The sequence below is a fragment of the Atractosteus spatula genome, chromosome 3, assembly GCF_055471065.1.
Source record: "Atractosteus spatula isolate fAtrSpa1 chromosome 3, fAtrSpa1.hap1, whole genome shotgun sequence".
Taxonomy (NCBI): domain Eukaryota; kingdom Metazoa; phylum Chordata; class Actinopteri; order Semionotiformes; family Lepisosteidae; genus Atractosteus; species Atractosteus spatula.
The window spans coordinates 20,755,911-20,773,690 of record NC_142708.1 but is presented as its reverse complement, the minus strand read 5'-3'; the positions used below and the strand labels follow the sequence as shown (position 1 = coordinate 20,773,690).

General features: G+C 39.4%; 1 protein-coding gene across 2 annotated transcripts in view; it reads right to left on the bottom strand.

Annotated features, from left to right (window-relative positions):
• Positions 1–882: 882 nt before the first annotated feature.
• chd1 (chromodomain helicase DNA binding protein 1) overlaps positions 883–17,780 on the bottom strand; it is a 33,792-nt gene continuing 16,894 nt past the window's right edge. For both annotated transcript variants that reach the window (XM_088912102.1, XM_088912104.1), the window contains exons 15-37: positions 16,875–17,063; positions 16,255–16,417; positions 15,735–15,887; positions 15,540–15,611; positions 14,875–15,024; positions 14,542–14,690; positions 14,197–14,293; positions 14,003–14,098; positions 12,534–12,710; positions 12,084–12,244; positions 11,913–11,954; positions 11,688–11,821; positions 11,438–11,576; positions 9,894–10,044; positions 8,804–8,926; positions 8,199–8,351; positions 7,348–7,617; positions 5,518–5,652; positions 4,834–5,012; positions 3,625–3,724; positions 3,394–3,445; positions 2,675–2,891; positions 883–2,405 (exon numbers count right to left, since the gene is read on the bottom strand). In XM_088912102.1, coding sequence (XP_088768228.1) covers positions 2,045–2,405; positions 2,675–2,891; positions 3,394–3,445; positions 3,625–3,724; positions 4,834–5,012; positions 5,518–5,652; positions 7,348–7,617; positions 8,199–8,351; positions 8,804–8,926; positions 9,894–10,044; positions 11,438–11,576; positions 11,688–11,821; positions 11,913–11,954; positions 12,084–12,244; positions 12,534–12,710; positions 14,003–14,098; positions 14,197–14,293; positions 14,542–14,690; positions 14,875–15,024; positions 15,540–15,611; positions 15,735–15,887; positions 16,255–16,417; positions 16,875–17,063 — 3,463 coding nt within the window. In that variant the 3' untranslated portion in view covers positions 883–2,044. The remainder of the gene's footprint in view (positions 2,406–2,674; positions 2,892–3,393; positions 3,446–3,624; positions 3,725–4,833; positions 5,013–5,517; positions 5,653–7,347; positions 7,618–8,198; positions 8,352–8,803; positions 8,927–9,893; positions 10,045–11,437; positions 11,577–11,687; positions 11,822–11,912; positions 11,955–12,083; positions 12,245–12,533; positions 12,711–14,002; positions 14,099–14,196; positions 14,294–14,541; positions 14,691–14,874; positions 15,025–15,539; positions 15,612–15,734; positions 15,888–16,254; positions 16,418–16,874; positions 17,064–17,780) is intronic.

Sequence of the window (17,780 nt, the reverse complement as noted above, 5' to 3'; positions counted from 1 at the left end):
CACGGCACTACCTCTCAAGTTAGTGTGATCTGCCTCTTAATAAAAAGATCATGTAACAGTACACTTAAAATTAAATTACTTTTAGTCGTTTCATGCACTGAAACATCATAGGCATAAAAAAGTACATTTGCACTGTAAGTGTTCAGTTTATAAAATGTCAAAAAATAGTGGTTAGACATCAGACTCTCAAATCCATGCCCTTACAAGGTCTAAGCACAAAAATGATTAAGTTTCCTTTTGTGATAAAAAAAACCTGAAGGGCGATGGATTGGAAGATGCAGTACTTAGCTTCACTTTTACACAGTGGTGTTGTGCTTCGTTAAGAAAATGCTGCGCTAGTGAAAAAAAATCACTTTCTTCAGCTAGAAAGACTGAGTTAATGTATTTTAGAAAGGAAAAATTCTGAGCCTTTCGCCTATATTTTATTTTTCCCAGCTTTATCACAGCAAGCAGTCTGCAGTTAATAGGGAAAAAAAACTGGGCTCAGTAACTGCCCAGCCCTCTGAGGCCTGTTTATGCGGTGGAGAAGGGGTATTTGAATTCCTGTCCGAGTTTTTCTTCTGCTGACCAATAATTTGGTATGAAGAAGACGAACGTTGGTACTGAATTCCCTGAGATTGGCTGTAGTGGTTAAATACAACCTGGAGGTGTCTGAGGCAGTTTAAAAAAAATCTTGATCTAGTCGATAAGCAAGGTAAATCTTTAACCCACCCATCACCACTCATGGTATTTTTCCTTCAACACAAAATTACAAAACCTAAATACTGTGGCTTGTACAAAACGCCAAAGTTATTTTTTTCCCCACAATTTAACATATTAAAAGTGATTACAGTGATCGGGCTTAATGACGTCATAATACCATATAAAAGAAAAACCCATGCATTTTTCTGTGTAAATTTAATTTGTAATATATAGAAGGAATCTATATACAACAGTGTGCACTGTAACAGTATCTTTCAATTTGCCCAGACATGACCAGAAATACATTTGGCTGCATAGAACAATTGATATTATTGCCTATATTATAAAAGAAAAACAAAATGGACACACTAAAATTTTCATTTGAGAGCTAACTGGTACTGTATCTCTATCCGTTGTTGACCATTTCCACAATTTGATATCACAAGCTGGAATTAAAATGAAAGGCTTTCATCTTTTCAAAACTACTATTTTACAACACTGACAACTGAACAAAAAAGTAAATAAAGACCTAAGAGAACAAAGGGGACACTAAAGGAGTACATAATGGAATACAGTTTCCTTTCCCCAGTGTTACATTCTGAACAGTGATTCGTTGAGACTAGCATATAATAAGAAACTGAGAAATTCATGACTGACAAGAAGGCCTGAGTTGGTGAGGAAAGGGAAACAGTCAAAAACAAATAAAAAAAAAAGCCTGAGAAGAAAAAGCCCATTCAATTACGTATTTTACAATAATTTACAGCAGTACATTTATAAAAAAAGGCATTTTAAATTGATCACAAAAAATAAAATAATCCAGGTTATTTTACAGTGGAAAGTACAGAAATTAAATATTCAAGCATGATGCAAAAATCGGCAAGGTGGTCACAATTTACACTGTAAACAAGTTACTTTGGAAGGTGAGCCGAAGTCCTTCAGGTCATTTAAAAACCCTTTATTCCATTCTTGGGTATGATTAATGATACAGATATATTACGTTCTTTATTGTTAGACAGTTTTTAAATAAACCAGAGACCACATAAAAAGTGAAAATCTATAACCATGATCCAGTCTTGTGGGGGATGGGCAGCGTTCAGGTTTGTTGTGTAGAAGTAAACAAGTCATCCATTTAAAAAAAATGCCACAGCTTCCGTGGCACAGTGCAGCATTACCCTTAAATACAAAAATATTTTTCTTTTTCTTTAAATGGGATATTACACCTCGCAACCTGGAAAGAAGAAGCCGTTCTGCCCCTTGAAAATCACACCGTCCAGAGAGCTTTCACAAGTCACATAAGGCATTTACTGTGTTTTAACTGTTTTCTATGGCTAATAAAAGTCCAGATACGACATCTTAGCTTGTGTTATGTCTTGCGGTTACACCAGATTTGCTCTGGCGTGCTTTTGTGGTCAGATGAGTACTCAAAAGGTGACCTGTGTCCAAGAGGAGACCTTGAGTCATAGGGAGACCTCTGGTCCCGGGGGGACCTTGGGCCACTCCCAGAAGCCCTGTGGTCCATCTGCCAGTCCGAATGGTACCTGTAATCACGCGAGGTCTTGTGGTGCCCATAATCTGTGCTGGACCTGTGGTCAGAATGCGATCGGTGGTCTGAATGGGAACGGTGGTCAGCGTGTGACCTTTCTTTCATGATGCCTTCCAAGCCTGACCTGTGGTCTCGACTCCTGTGATCTTCCAGCTTTCGGTGCTTGCTGTCACTGTAGTATCTGAGTGGAAAAGGAAACAAGTGGCAAAACTAGAATGCGACGCCGACTCTCCAAAGATCAGACTCCACTGCTTCTTGACATTTTGCTAATCAGGGGTCATGCTGACTGCTCCCACAACCTCACGTACAAAGACACTGCATAATGATATAACTATTTTTAAAACACGAAGGTGAATATTCCTTAAAGAGAAGCAATCTTTAAGAGTTATCTGCGAATGTTGACATGTGGGAAGTATGGATGCTGGTAGGCACCCCTGCTCCACTGCCTACCTGTTGTCTTGCCTGTAGTGATCCCTGTCCCGGTGGTCCTTGCCATTGCTGAATGCGGAATAAGGTCTCTTCCTCGAAGAATCGCTTTTCCTGTACGGATCTCCTCCGTGCCGGTCCTTATGGTGGTCGTGGTAATGTGATGAGTGGTGCCTCTCTGAGGTATAGCTATCCCTGCTGCTGTCGTCATGCTGAGAGTTGTCCTTTAGCCTTTCTACATCTGAGAGAAGGAAAGAGGTTCAGAATTGAACCTAACACAGTGTAGACAGCAGGTGTAGGAAAGTAATTTTCAGTCCTGAACTTAATTCTACCGCACAGTTGTGTCGATGAAAGAAATGTTGAAATAATTCAGGGCGGTTCAGGTTCATCCCAGTATCTACAGGCTTTTGTCCCAGTTCACCAGTTCAGCTCTTAAATGTCTTAAATCAACCAATTCCAGGCTTAACCATTCCAGCTTTTTAGGTGCTGCTGCTTTAAAGAGACTTGCATCTGCCTTCCAGGACCAGAGCAGGATCGCTCTGAAACAGCTGCTTGAGCTATTATGAGTTTTAATGTTAGAAAAAATCAATTTCTGAACAAAAACTGGAGAATGGAGAATACTAATGAAAAGCTAATAGCAGAAATCTGTCAGCTTTCAGCATGTAAAGATGTTAATCCCACGGGTTTTAAAATTCATCTTTAAGTGTAAATATAATACAAAAAATGAATATGTAAACACATACCTGCATGCTTTAAGCCAACTGTGTTTACAGTAGTAACGTTCTGATCAGCTGCCTGAAAACAAGAAAGGAAAACTATTACAGAGCAGCACATGACAGAAAAAGCCAAACTGCAAGCAATAAACAGCACTTTGTACAAGGCAGTCACTATGAAAATTAAAATTCATACGGCAGAGAATGTTTCTAAGTGAAACCCTCAAGAAGCAGAATATTAATTGAAAGAATTCTACATACCTGAGCATTTTCCTGTCTTTTCTTAATGGCATGTTTATACAGCTTATGTAGTTTTCTAGCATCAAATTCTGTAAACTTTGAGACAAATATCCATAGATTTCTGAAAGAGAAATCAATGAGCCGTAAATACATTATAAGCAGAAACAAGAGTATTCATATACACTGAGTTGGTGAAACATGAATGTGTGCAGCAAACCTTTAAATTGGATTTATAAGAGATTGTACTTTCATTAAGGATCTGGCCACTTTTGCCAGAACACTAAGAAACTGGCCCTTAAGACGTTCTTTAAAGCAACAACAGCCCATAAAATTCAATGACCACCATTAATAAACTAACTGTAAACGTGTCCACTTATGCACATTTTTAATTTGCATTGAAAGTGTTAATGAAATATTTACAAATCCGTTAACAAGAATTTTTTGCGTGTTGTGTTGAGACAAAATAACACAAAATAAGACAAAATAATTCAAACTGGACGTTTGAATTATGAAGGGAAGAAAAAGGAAGCTGAACATCATGCTGGAAATGAAAGCACAAAATTTTGGTAGTCTCAGATTTTCAGTAATCGGATTAAAACTACCCCCTACGCCTTTTGTGCAAGATGGCCAGTAAACTAAAGAAATGTATTTAATGTGATTTGCTCTCCCGATCTACAACTAAGGCCTTTTGACCCACTTTAGTTAATATTACGAATGTTTTCCAAATTTATATAACCAGATATGATGTCAGATACAGACACAGACTGTAAGATGCGCTCGAGTTTTGCAACTAGGGCATCTGGGATGGGAAACAGCTTCCTTCTGGACCAGAATTTCCAAAACCTGGGCCCCAATAGGATGTAACGTCCTTCAAAGTTGAACTGAGGTCCTAACCTTCGGGTCATTAAAAGATCCCATGAACTAACAAATCCCATGGAGCTTCAAGAAAAACCCCTGTCCTGTCTAAAGCGCAGTCTGGACTTGTAAAATATGTCCTTCCTAAAGCTCCCCCTTAATTCAACTGGTTAAGCAATTTCTCACGGCACTAAGCTGTTGCACAGTGGGACTGCCGACGCAAAATGTGTGCCACACATCACCCAGCTGGGTGCTGCACTTCAAAGGTGGCTGAATACAAACCATACTGCTGGAGGAACAGTTCAAAGAAAATTCAATACTGAGTCGAACACAGAGGTTTCAGAAACTGCGGTTGAACCCTCCTGGATGACTTACTTTCTCCACTGTTTGATCTGTTCCGGGTTTGTGTACTCCTTCAGACACTCAGTGATGTGATCTCCAATTTTGATCAGGCACTGTCTAGTGTGCTCGAGCTGCTCCCTCTCGGAAAGACCTTTCTCTGGCCGATCCAGCTGCTTCAGCGCCGCCTTCACTGGCCGCATTCTCTCTTTACACTAGAACAGAAAAACACATCCAGAGTTCTTTCCATTTCATACATATAAAGGGTCTCTGCCTTCCTCCGAAGGTCATGGTATTTATGAGCCTATTAAACGTAGCCTGGAACTTTTTAAATATTAAAAGCAGAGTGAATACTCTGACAATTTAATACTTTAGAACTTGAAGAACAGCTCCATTTTCATGAAAATACTTACATTGCAGAAATAAACTATCACATTACTACTATAATGATTTGTGTTTATGCTCAACATATTGGTAATGCATATAATGAAAGACAAACAAACAGTCTGGTTTATAGAATGTAGAGCAAGAAAATTTAATTCTAGTTGACAGGAAAACCATTTCCACAGAACTGTTGGGAGCACAGATTCTCAGAGAAAATTCCACAGCAGCTGGCTGCATGATTATGAGTAAGGAAAAGTTCTAACAGTACCAACACAATAACCATCCTTCTTCCAGCAAAATATTAAAAAAAACCTTACAGTCTAAACGTTAACATACCACACTGAATGTTTTCTGATCCAGTTCTTCAGATTCCTCAGAAATGGGTACAGTATCCCCACTGGCAGTAATGTGGATCGGTGTGTCAGCCAACTTCTTCAGCTTCTCCTTGTTTTCAGCTTTGATTTCAGTTACCTAAAGATGTTAAATGTTCCGTCAGACATTCATCTTTACAAGGGTAGCACCTTACTAAAAAGCTACTACTCTTGCTTTAACGCAGTATGTGTTCTATGTTGTGCGCTCTCATTAAAATTGAGTTTGGAATGCATTCAGAATATTCACTATTACTTTTTAACAATACATTAAACCAGTGGTTCTCAAACTGTGGTACGCGTACCGGCAGTGGTACATGGAGTGCCGCCAGGTGGTACGCCAAAAGACCCTGGAACTGTGTCATGTGTGCTGATAAATCGGGTCGGGTTTTCATATTTTGTATTTTGTATTTTGAACATGTCGAATACGCAGCCTGCGTACTGCGATACAGTGCGCGCTAATACTTCAGTGGACACAAGAGATACTCTGTAATTCTATACCACTCTATAGGAATGCGTACTACGGATGCAAGTGACCAATTGTATTTTAAAAAAGCTACTGTATCTCCAGCAAATAGGGAGGAAGGAGAATGTGCGTGATTTTGGAACAATGCCAGGTTGTAAACACAGGAATGCATAGAAATACGTGCTACGAATGCTGGTAATCTTGTGAGCACAGGAAATCGTGATAGATAACAGAAAAATATTTAAGAACTGTTCTAAGTTAATTTGAGAAAAATACACCGAGCGTCTCTGTGTTTCGCTCCCATGCACATGAAATAAAAACTTTAAATAAATACGGAAATAAAAACAGAAACGCGGAAAAATGCAAGCTTGCGGATTGGTAAAGCAGGTAAGCCACACTATTTTTGAAGAACCGTATTTACCGTTGGCAAAAGAGCTGACACGTATTATGTGTGGAGAAAAAGCTGCTAAACAGCTCGACCTGCTGCCCCCCTCCCCCTGAAAGACACAGTCACTCATATGATTATTGAAATGAAGGATTATATCAAAAGTACACTGATTGAGCGCATTAAGATGAGCAGATGTTTTTCACTGCAATTAGATGAGTCTGTAGTCGATTTGGCCAATTTGCTCGTTTACGTTAGATACGAGTTTGAGGGTACATCCCATGAGGATTTTCTGTTCTGTAAGCCGCTACCAACAGGAACTACAGGAGAGCACATATTTCAGCTTCTGAATAAATTTATCGAAGAGAATGGCATCGACTGGATAAAATGTGTCGGAGTTTGTACAGACGGTGCTAGAGCAATGACAAGCCGACATAACGGTGTAGTTGCACGAATTAGGAGGTTGCTCCAGAAATTAATGGACGCATCGCAACATCCACCGCGAGACCTTTGCCGTCAAGAAAATGCCTGACGATTTAAAATCTGTTAGACTCTGTTGTGAATTGTATCAAGGCTCGAAAAATTAATTCACATCTGCTTTGCTCGACTAAACAGGCTCACCCCTCTCACTGAAATGGTGTTTTATTAGTTGTTGTTACTGGTTTTTTTCTGTAAAACACTTTGAGAAGCCACCTTTAAAGGCGCTATATGAAATAAAGTTTATTATAATATTAATTATATGTATGTGTGAGTGTGTGTGCACGCGCGCTCATGTTGGTCATTGAGAATTGCTGGGGTTCCTATGAGATGATGACTTGTAGGTGGTACTTGGATGCTTTGGTTGGATTAGGGGTGGTACTTGGTCCAAAAAGTTTGAGAACCACTGCATTAAACGGTTACAAGGAACAAATCTAAATAATAAAAAACAGATTTACATAAAGTCTCACCTTTTCTTCTTTGACTTCTTCTTTTCTGTTAACAGGTTCTGCCAATTTAGTTTCTTTTTTCTCCTTACACTCTTTCTTATCCTTCGTGTCTCTGGTTTCCTCTTTTTTATCCTTTTTATTTTCTTTTTTGTTTTCCTTTTCTTTCACTTCCTTCTTCTCTTCCGGCTCCTTTTTAGTCACAACCTCGGGCTCAGGATCTTCTTCGCTCTCCTTGGTGACTCTTTCAACTTTAGCCCTTCTACTGGGAGGCTTTACTGGGGTAACCTCCTCCTACAGGGAGAAACAAATCTTTACTTCATAAGAAGAGAATGCAGTTTACGGTACTTTTAACTGTTCCCTTGCACAACGTCCCATACATTCACTTTAGCGACTGCATTAGAGGCTTCACTAACTCACATCAGCACTACGATTTGAGATTTTCAACACCATTGAAAAAAGGTTTTAAAAACAAATAATTTACAAGGATTTAATAGTTCTGCAAATCACTTCTTTCCTAGGTTGAACAGACCCTAATGAGCACTTTATGCCTGATTTAAGTTTCAATTAATGAATCTGTATGCCAATGCAATTATTCAACATTTCACTTTTCTCAAGACAAGCATGCCCCTTTCCTAAGAAATTAAAAAACCCAATGTAAGCCATATGTAAAATTATAGGCCAGGTTTATGTTCAGCTAAAGCACATAATGGCCAATATGTCCACACGTGAATACAAAACAAGAAATGCACTGACCTCAAAATAAATAACTAGTTCCTTCTCTGAATATAAGCTACGAGATATAAGGGGTGTCAGGAAGAACACAGTTCGTGTGGAAAATTCCGCTTCAGCGCTCTAGAATTTCAGCACTGTACCTTTTCCTCCTCTTCATCCTCCTCCTCCTCCTCCTCCTCCTCTGTGCTCTTCTCTGAAGGAGGTGGAGAGGAGTCGCTCTTCACTTCTTCCACCTTTGCTGGCTTCACCACCTTGTTCTTCTTGCTTCTTGGCTTCCTTTTCCTAGAATTAGCCTGTAAACCAGTGGCAACACGCCAATCAGCTGTATCTTACCGCACTTGCTCACATTCTTTTGGAAGGAGGATTCAGTTGTATAAAAAAAACTTAAGTAATTTAAAACAATGACAAAAAACTAACACGTGGAATAAAGTCAGATAAAATAATGAGGTACACTAAGTAAAAAAAGCTGGTCACAGCTGAGAAGATCGGACTACAGAAATTATATTTTTTAGTTAACTTATCACAGTATTACCGAATTTATATCACAAAATTGATAAGTTTAAAAATTCTGCACCCCAAATGTTTGCTACATATTCCGTGCTTTTAGCACGGGCAAATTTTAGATTATTTCCTTTGTTATTTCAAGACTATTAAAAGAAGATAAAAATCAAATGCTTTAATTCTGTTTAAAGCATATGAAAGTATTCTGGGACATATCAAAAGGGAGACCTGCCCAGTATCTTACCGTTCCAGCTAGTCTCTGGGCCTCCTTCTTGGCCAGGTCTTTGCTCAGTAATTTAATGAGGTAGTCAGCTCTGGTCTGCAACTGTTTAGCCTGTGGTTTCTTATCAGGGTCATCTGGTAATAGCTGAGAAGGGAAAATATTAATAATGATAACATTCAAATATAATAACCGATAATGGCATAGGGGCAATAAATGAAACCGAGGTGGAGTTTCCCCATGTACAGAAACGCCTGACTCAACATTTTACATACACACAACAAATGTATTGCAGCTGTTGTACAATAATCTTACAAGCAGCAGATATCCCAGCCTACACTCCTTAGCGAGATCACTCAACCTACCCTTTTCAGTTGAGAAAAATGCATAACTACCTGAAACTTATCATGTCTACTCCAGTTTTTAAACAGGCAATCATCTCACTGGGAAACCAAAGAAACACAGGTGTCCCCTGAGGTCTGAACTGCGAGGTAATTGCATCTTTTCGTGCTAAGCAGTGAAACAAAAACACTGAAGACCGTGTCCCATCCAGAGAACAGACAGACTGACTACTGACTCCTGGCAAATCATGGCCAATACTGAAATTCACCTAGGACTACAATTCAGATCTGAACAAGCAACCTTTTGGCTGCATGGCAGACAGTCCATTTGAAAACCTGCTTCTTATTTCGTTTTGAACATTAAAAGTACTTAACCATAGCAAATATTTTTCTAATATTCTTATAAAGAAAAAAAAGCCTGTAATAACCATTACAACTTTAGTTAGTTTTAAGACGGTTTTTGTGTCAATTAATCATTGGAAAAAAATTTACGGGCACAGAAAACCCTTCAATATTTCCCTTTCTCTGTAAGAGAAGAGTATACGCTACCGTTTAGTTCAGTGTTTCAGCGTTTTGGTTCAGTCTGAGAACATGGGATTGGTTCGGTCTGCTTTGCACATCGTCAAAAGCCGGACAAAGCATAGCAAGCAGGAAAATAGCAAACATCAACCAGACTAAACTGCAGAGAACGAGAATGGCTTCCATTTCTTGGATTAAATAAGACAGAGGTTTATTTTAACAGAAAAAAACTGCACATGCCTGCCATTACCTACCTTTTGTGTTAAGTTGAGATCTGGGTCCATTTTGATCATTTCCCAGCTCCCATACCCGTACTCATAGATGCCTATGAGCAAGTTAGAATCATCCTCTTTACCCCACTCAACATCAAAGTGAGCTGCCTTTGAATGACAGGGAATAGTGTATCTGTGGATAACAACAGGAATCATTCTATCAATTACATATGTGTACTCAAAGCCCAAAAGAAACGAACTGTTTGGGGGGGGTATTACCAAAGCCACTAAAAATTATGTTCTGCATTTCCCTCATTCAAAAAAATTCATTTCAAAATCTTAAAGACTTGGTGGTTGGAAAAAATCCCACAGCCAATTTAGGCCCTGGTATAGTATAGGCAGTTCCATGGCATTGTTACAGAATACCTGACTTTAAAAATACAGTATTGATGTTTCATTTTGACTTACTAAGGAACCATGAAAAAAGACCAATTTTTTTATAATGGTGACAAATAGCTATTTTTTGCTCCATCAGGTCTCACTTCTGACTAACTGCCAAACACCAAGCGTTATTAGTAACAAACCACCATTAATGTAAGATTATATTCAACCAAAGTAAAAAATTTGAACAGAAAAAAATATTTTTCATTCCTGGTGTATCATACTGCTACATGTATGTAGTAAAGACACTAAATGATTGTTATGACTCAAAGAATTATAATAGCTAAATGATAAATGACAACTTTTTTACAGCATGAACTATGTTATGATGTTATATCTATGTATAATAAACATGCAACATTTTGTCACCTGTATTTATTAACAAAGCTTTATTACATATAATGGTATATTCCAGTCATTCAATTACCCAAAACTACAATTTTGGTATCAGCCTGCATTTCAGGAATATGACACTGAAGTGATTGTGTTGCTTCCATAACAACAGGGTTAATGAACATGGACCCAGTTCTAAAAACAAACCAATAACGTGCATTACAGTTTTGTTTGGTGTTGAACCTCAATTAAAATCTGGAGAAACAGCTGTAAATGCTTGTTTTGTCAGCATTGTGAAAAAAAGATAACAGAGACTAGAATAACCACAGTACATGTCGGTGTTGACTCATCCTGAGTTATGAAAACCATAAGATTATCTTATTTACAATTACTAATATACCTGGTGAGCTTTAAGAATACAAAGTTCTACAATTATTTTTTGTTAGGTCGTATTAACATTGGAGAAGGAGTCATCATTTGATAAAGTTTTGCCAAACTGAGATTTTTTGTACACTGTCCAGCAAAAGTGTAGTTTTCACATACTGTGTCTGTAACCCATTCCCTCTTTGGGTTTTGTAAAACACCAAGATTCTGGTCATAAAAACCGTTTATGGATTCAACTTTGTAACACTAAAAAAGGAGACCAAACAGCTTATTTTTAATGAGCATTTCCCCTTACCTCAAAGAGATAAACATCACATGTGCCTATCCCTCAATAAATGTTTTTTTTAATTTATAGACAGCAGTTACAGAAAACTGTCACCTCTCCAGTTTGTCACACTCTTTAAAGAGAACAGAGGAGGTTCAAATACCTTTTCCTCTCTTCAGGATCAGCAGGAATGGACTTGTGCAGTGGTGCCAACTCCTCTTCATGAGAGATGACCAACTTCGCGTTGACCTGAACTCCTGAGATGCGGAAAGTGGGCCCCTTCACCTTCCCCCGTCTCCCTCCTGCCGCAGCGCAAACACAAAGATTCATTTTGCATGCGGATGTGCCAACACACCTTGGATGAACAACAGCTACTGACTTATTCCATCTGCACACAGCAAGTGATGGGTTACCTCCAGTCTTTTCTGGGCCGGAGGAGTTTTCTCTTAATGCCTTGATGCAGCCATTATGCACCGTTTCCGCTAGTCGCTTGAGGTCGTATTCAGATTTGTCCACCAATTCTGCATCCCGGGCAATTGCATCAAGCCTTTACACAGGACAGAGAAATTCAAATGAAGGACAGGCTCAAACTTACAACTCCAATTTGCTATGTTAAAAATTTGTTTAAATGAGCTTACCTTTCGAGAGGTCCACCAAACTTTTTGTAGCTCTTTATGAACCTGTATGGGGGGGAAAAAACATTAACTGTGATGCTATTAACAGGAATACGTGAACTTTAATCCATATATTTAGAAGCCACAACTTCAGTTGTTGGTGGATCATACTAAATGAGCTATTTCATATTTTACCTTCGTATTTCAGCATCACTGAAGCCTTTGATGTTTTCCCGTGGAATAGTTCGAGGCCTCCCTCGTTTTTTGGGACGCTTTCTACCTGAAACCGAGTCGCTGTCTGACCCAGAGTATCTTCGGTTCCTGCTGCGCCTGCCTTCATTCCCATTAAAGCTTATCTGTTTCAAAACGAAATATACGGTTGCATTAAAATCAGAACGATTCGTTTCAAACCCAGCATTCGATAATATAACCTCCGTGCAGGTACTCAATTGCATTTCAGAGTTAGTGCTTAAACATTTTTGGCAAAGTAAAAAAGACCAATTAGGTGAAAATGGCTATTTCAGATCACCTTTTCACAGAGTATATATACACACATGGCTACTACTGATTTTTTGAAGGACTGTAACCTTGAAAATCAAATATTTGGGATACTGCTTCGCTATGTTACAATATTGAACAGAATACCTGTTTGGCACAATTTCTCATTCTGGGTAGCAAGTAAATTTCCTCCAACTCTTTCTGCCTCTCCTCTTCCTCCATCCTCTTTCGCTGCTCCTCAGGAATGATATCATCCCAGGTCTTGCCATTGTGCTCCCCATCAAGGTCAATCTCATCATCTTCCATTGTGGAGAAATTTGCCACCTGTGGTTTTCATTGAAAATCAGAATGTAGTGCTACATTAAGGAGGTAAACTAAGTACCAAACAACTCAGGTATCTAAAGGTTGTGCTAGAAGAAGAAATAAGGCATGAAATCAGAAAATCCAGAAGGTCAAAACATGTTTTCTTGCTGGAGCCTGGTCAGTACCTTGATGGGAGACCCCCTGGGAAGAGGTGTTAGTGGGGCCAGCAGGGGGCGCTCACCCTGTGGCCTGTGTGGGTCCTAATGCCCCAGTTGAGTGACGGGGACACTATACTGTAAAAAGGCGCCGTCCTTCGGATGAGAAGTAAAACCGAGGTCCTGACTCTCTGTGGTCATTTAAAATCCCAGGGTGTTTCTTGAAAAAAGTAGGGGTGTAGCCCCGGCGTCCTGGCCAAATTTCCCATTGGCCCTTACCAATCCTGTCCCCCTAATAATCCCCATCTATGAACTGGCTTCATCACTCTGTTCTCCCAACTGATAGCTGATGTGTGGTGAGCGTACTGTGTGCACTATGACTGCATCATCCAGGTGGTGGAGGGGAGTCCCCATTACCTGTAAAGTGTTTTGAGTGGAGTGTCCAGAAAAGCATTATATAAGTGTAAGCAATTATCAATTATTATAAAAAGATTGGGCTTTGATGGATTATCCTTGCAAATTACATAATTACATATTTTTTTACTGCGCAAAAACGGGTGTCCCTTATTTTGTGCTCCCCTTTTCTACTGTTACACTCACTTTCCTTTTAAACGGTTCCACAACACTGCACAGCTGCCTCTCCTAATATGTTCTTCCCCAATGCCACCCTAGCTTATCACCAGTTTCAATGTCTGTCCAGGATTATGAGGGTTAAAGAAGGGAGGGGTATACTTGAAATATCGGACACCAAATAGAATATATCCCTGGTAGTTGCACCACAGGTCCTTACACAGTTACTACAGCTCAAGGCAAGTTCTCAGAAACATTGGTCGTAATTAAATAATCACTATTCAGCTTTTGCTCAGCTCCTGGAGGTGTTGCATATCCCTTTGATGTCACTCACGAGGCTACTATTACCATGTCTATTTTCAGTTCAGTTCCTATGATGAATAAAGATTTTATGGTCCATGAGGGATTTACATTTCGAATGCCTTAGCACACACCTGGGCCAAGTGTGTAAAATCAAAGCTGCTTCTTGAGGCCACAGAGGCACGTTTCTGTGGTGAACCGCCTATCACATGCTGTTCTATCACAAGGATGTTTGGAAATTTCCCCTGTGAAGGGAGGTATACAGAGCAACGTCGAGAGGGACGGCACCTTGAACTGTGAAAGCAGCTCTTCCCCTACAGTGGCTGGGCCTGGATCGTTCTCGCGGGTTTCGGCTCGCTTCAGGATTTCATCAATATCCATCTCCTAGACAAAGATGGAAAAATTAGGAAAGGTGAGAAAAGTGATTCACAAAAGCAGACGAACTCGCTGCTTCAACAACAGCAAAACGCAACACGACTGACCTGCGGCTCCTGCTCCTCTCCTTCCTGCTCTTTGAAGAGCTCCTCGGCGCCGAACTTCAGGATAGCGGAGAGCTCTTCTTTATTGAATGGAGTGGAGCTGCAAACACAAAAGTGTTACAGCATGACGCAAAACAAATCACAATCTGCACATTAACAAATAATTGATATACAACATTATAAAATACATTATATTAAACAAATACTGCATACAAGAAGCACTGAGGCACAAAACCTGAATGCAGACTTCACAGGACTTTTCAACATACAAAGGCTTAGATGTACAAGAAATATATACAGTCCTTATTTCAAGGGTTTAAAAAAATAATACTCAGATCCAGCAGGCACCTGGAGGGGGCAGAGCCCGTGTGCAGCACAGTTTTTCCAGTGGTGTCCATTCTCTGGATCACCAGATGATCCAGAACCATCTTCTTCTTTGCCCTTTCTATGATTTCCTCCTCCACTGATCCCTTTGTCACAAGACGATAGATGTTAACCTAAAAACAAAATTAAGGAGAAAAACTAAATCCTTAATTAAGGGGAAAGACTTATGGTTAAATAAAGTTTTCACAAAGATGACTAGACATTCAAAAATGGGCAACACAAAAGTCTGTCGCTTCATGTTGCCTTTCTTAAGACTTTGCGTATTAAGCACTTCATTAAGATAACACAAAGTGATACCTGTTTTTTCTGCCCAATCCTGTGGGCTCTTGCTTGTGCCTGCAAGTCGTTTTGAGGATTCCAGTCTGAATCAAATATCACCACAGTATCTGCAGAAGCCAAGTTTATGCCCAAACCACCAGCTCTCGTAGACAGCAGGAAGCAGAAATCCTACAAATGACAAAACAAAAATCCAATTGCAGCCAGATATGTCTGAACAAATTCACAGATGCACGGGAAGAGCTCCAAGGTCCAAGTGACACTCTTGAGTTCAACACCTAAGTTAAATCAAATCTGTGATCCACAGGCCAACTGAAAAATTATAAACCCAGTACCTGATGGTAGATTTTTGTTCCTTCTTTCAGACCAAACAAAACCCTTGATGGGTCCCAAGGGTTGAAACTGATAGTTGGGACAAAATTTTATTGCAGCCCTATTTTTAATCGTGGGATCACGATTCAATAATCTGTCATATTACAGATTCTCTAGAAATACTGTGCATCTTGAAATACACTCCTTATTTAAGGGTTTTAAGGATGCTACTGGAGGCTAACAGTGCCTGCTAAGGACAATCATAGCTTTTGGACAAGGTTTTGCTTACAGTCCATATTTTCACTTAAGCTAAAATTCATTTATACAAAACTGTTAAACCACACACAAGACTGCTCTAGATGAATAAAACTTACATCTGAACCTTCTGCATTAAAATGATCCAGTGCTTGTTTTCTCATTTCTCCTTTAATAGATCCATCCAGTCTCTAAAGGAAAAGAAAAAAAACTGATGAAAACCAACACAAGCGGGCACAGACTTAAAATCGTCCCCAATCTTAGATGCAGCCGATTTGCCTTGCAGCCATTAAGGGAGAGTTTAAGAGCCGCACCTGGAAGAGGAACTGCCGGTTCTTCAAGTACTCCGCCAGAATGTCCAGCATGCGCACCATCTGAGAGAAGATGAGCACCCGGTGGCCTCGCTCTTTCAGACGGATCAGGAGCTTGTCGAGCAGGATCAGCTTCCCGCTGCTGCGGATCAGGTGCTGCAGGAGAGGAAAGCGGACGAGGGAGCTCGCGTTAAACCTCCGTCACCGTTAATCGTTAACACGGCCACATCCAAAGCCACACCCGGGCATCCACTGCCTGCTCCAAACGTATCACAAGAAAGGGTGCGAATGAAGCTGTAAGGGTGAAACATCCGCAGCACCCTGAATCTGCCATAACACACACTTACGTTCATTTATAGTCACCTTTATGAGAGTAGAAGCAACAAGGTTAAAACCCAAGGCCAGGCTTGTTTTTGAACTGCAAAATGTTTGTCTGCAGAGTTTTTTTTAAATTGAAACTCTATGGTAATTGATTTTTGACCTAATTAAGAAGTCTACATCACCTTCTAGAGCCCTCTCTTACCTGTAAGGCCTCTTGTCTGTTATAGAACTCATTATCCTCTGGTGGTTTAATGAGGTAGCAATGATTACAACACTTTTTCAGCTCCATCATTATATTGAGGAAGCCTGAGGTACTGCCCTTCGTGCCTTTGCTGAGGGCCTTGTAATTTCTGGTCAATATCCACCTGTTTAAAGGAGTAAGAGAAAAAATTGTTAGAATACACAGTGTTCTGATGTTTCCATAAATTTAAACAGAACCCCATACTTATGTCTTTAAATAAGCAGTTAAAAACTATGCATTACAAAAACAATTCAATGCGTTTCCAAGCTTTTGTCTCAAAAGCAAATAATGCATTTGACATTCTGTACATCAGTCTCTAGGGTTCCTAATTAGCATTGCAAGAATAACTAGATTAATAAAACCCCACTGTAGCTCTTTTCAACAATTTATAAGCCACTACAAAGAGACGATTTTAGTTGTATATAAATGATTACATTTATGTAACAATATGTTGAAATCTTTAAATGTCCCCAATCAAGAAGTACAGAATTAATGCCTTCTTGTAGAAGAAGGTCTACTAGAGAGGGTCTTTGTGGTCTCCAGCTCACAGAGAGCATGTCACTTCACTTCAGATGCCTTACTTGTAGTACTGCTTTTGGATTGCACTCATTTCCACTCGCAGTATCTGCTCGACTTTAGCAGGAAGAGATTTCTCCACATCCTTTTTGACACGGCGCAGCAGAAAGGGCTCCAGCTCCTTGTGGAGACTCGTGTATCCAGAGTCCCTGCCTTTGCCATGCTCTTCCTCAAACAGCTCCCAGGAATGAAACCTGTCGAGAGAGAGCGGGATTTAAAGTATGGAATATTATCAATAAAAATAACAGCAGTTATAAGCAACATAGCATATCCTTTAAAATCTACTTTTAAATGAAAAGAGTCCCCAGAATCTCTTTAAATAACTCCTGAGACAAAAACACTTATCTAACACCTTCAATTAAAACAAAAGACAAAAGATGCCTGGTCCAAAAATAAATGGAGATCGTAAAGAAACTCTAGGGCAAGGAATGAAACTGCTGTTAAATAAGAAAGGAAATATATATCATTCACCAGCAAGAGGGTACTGTGCATATCAGCACAAGTGAAAAAAGTCATAGTAATGTTTTTGAAATATTTTAGAAATTCACTTTGTGACTCTATAACAGTCACTTTGAAAATGTTTTGGTATGACCGTAGGCGATACGAAATTTTCATTGCCTCCACACATCAACATAGCCGGAACTAACTCAAGTTGACAATTTAATTTGTTTAAACGCACCTTTCCATTTTAAAACGTAATTGTTAGCAAATCTATTGAAATACAGCTAGCAATTTTCCCCAATTTATTTTCAAAAGCAAAACAAATAAAGCAGTGCCTACATAAAATAAAATGACTAAAATCAACACAATGTTTTTCAAACAGAGAGACTGGCTCATTTACAGATCGTGGCTACCAAGACATTAGGACTAATAATGCCTAAGAAAAGGTTTCCAAGACTAAAAACACTTTC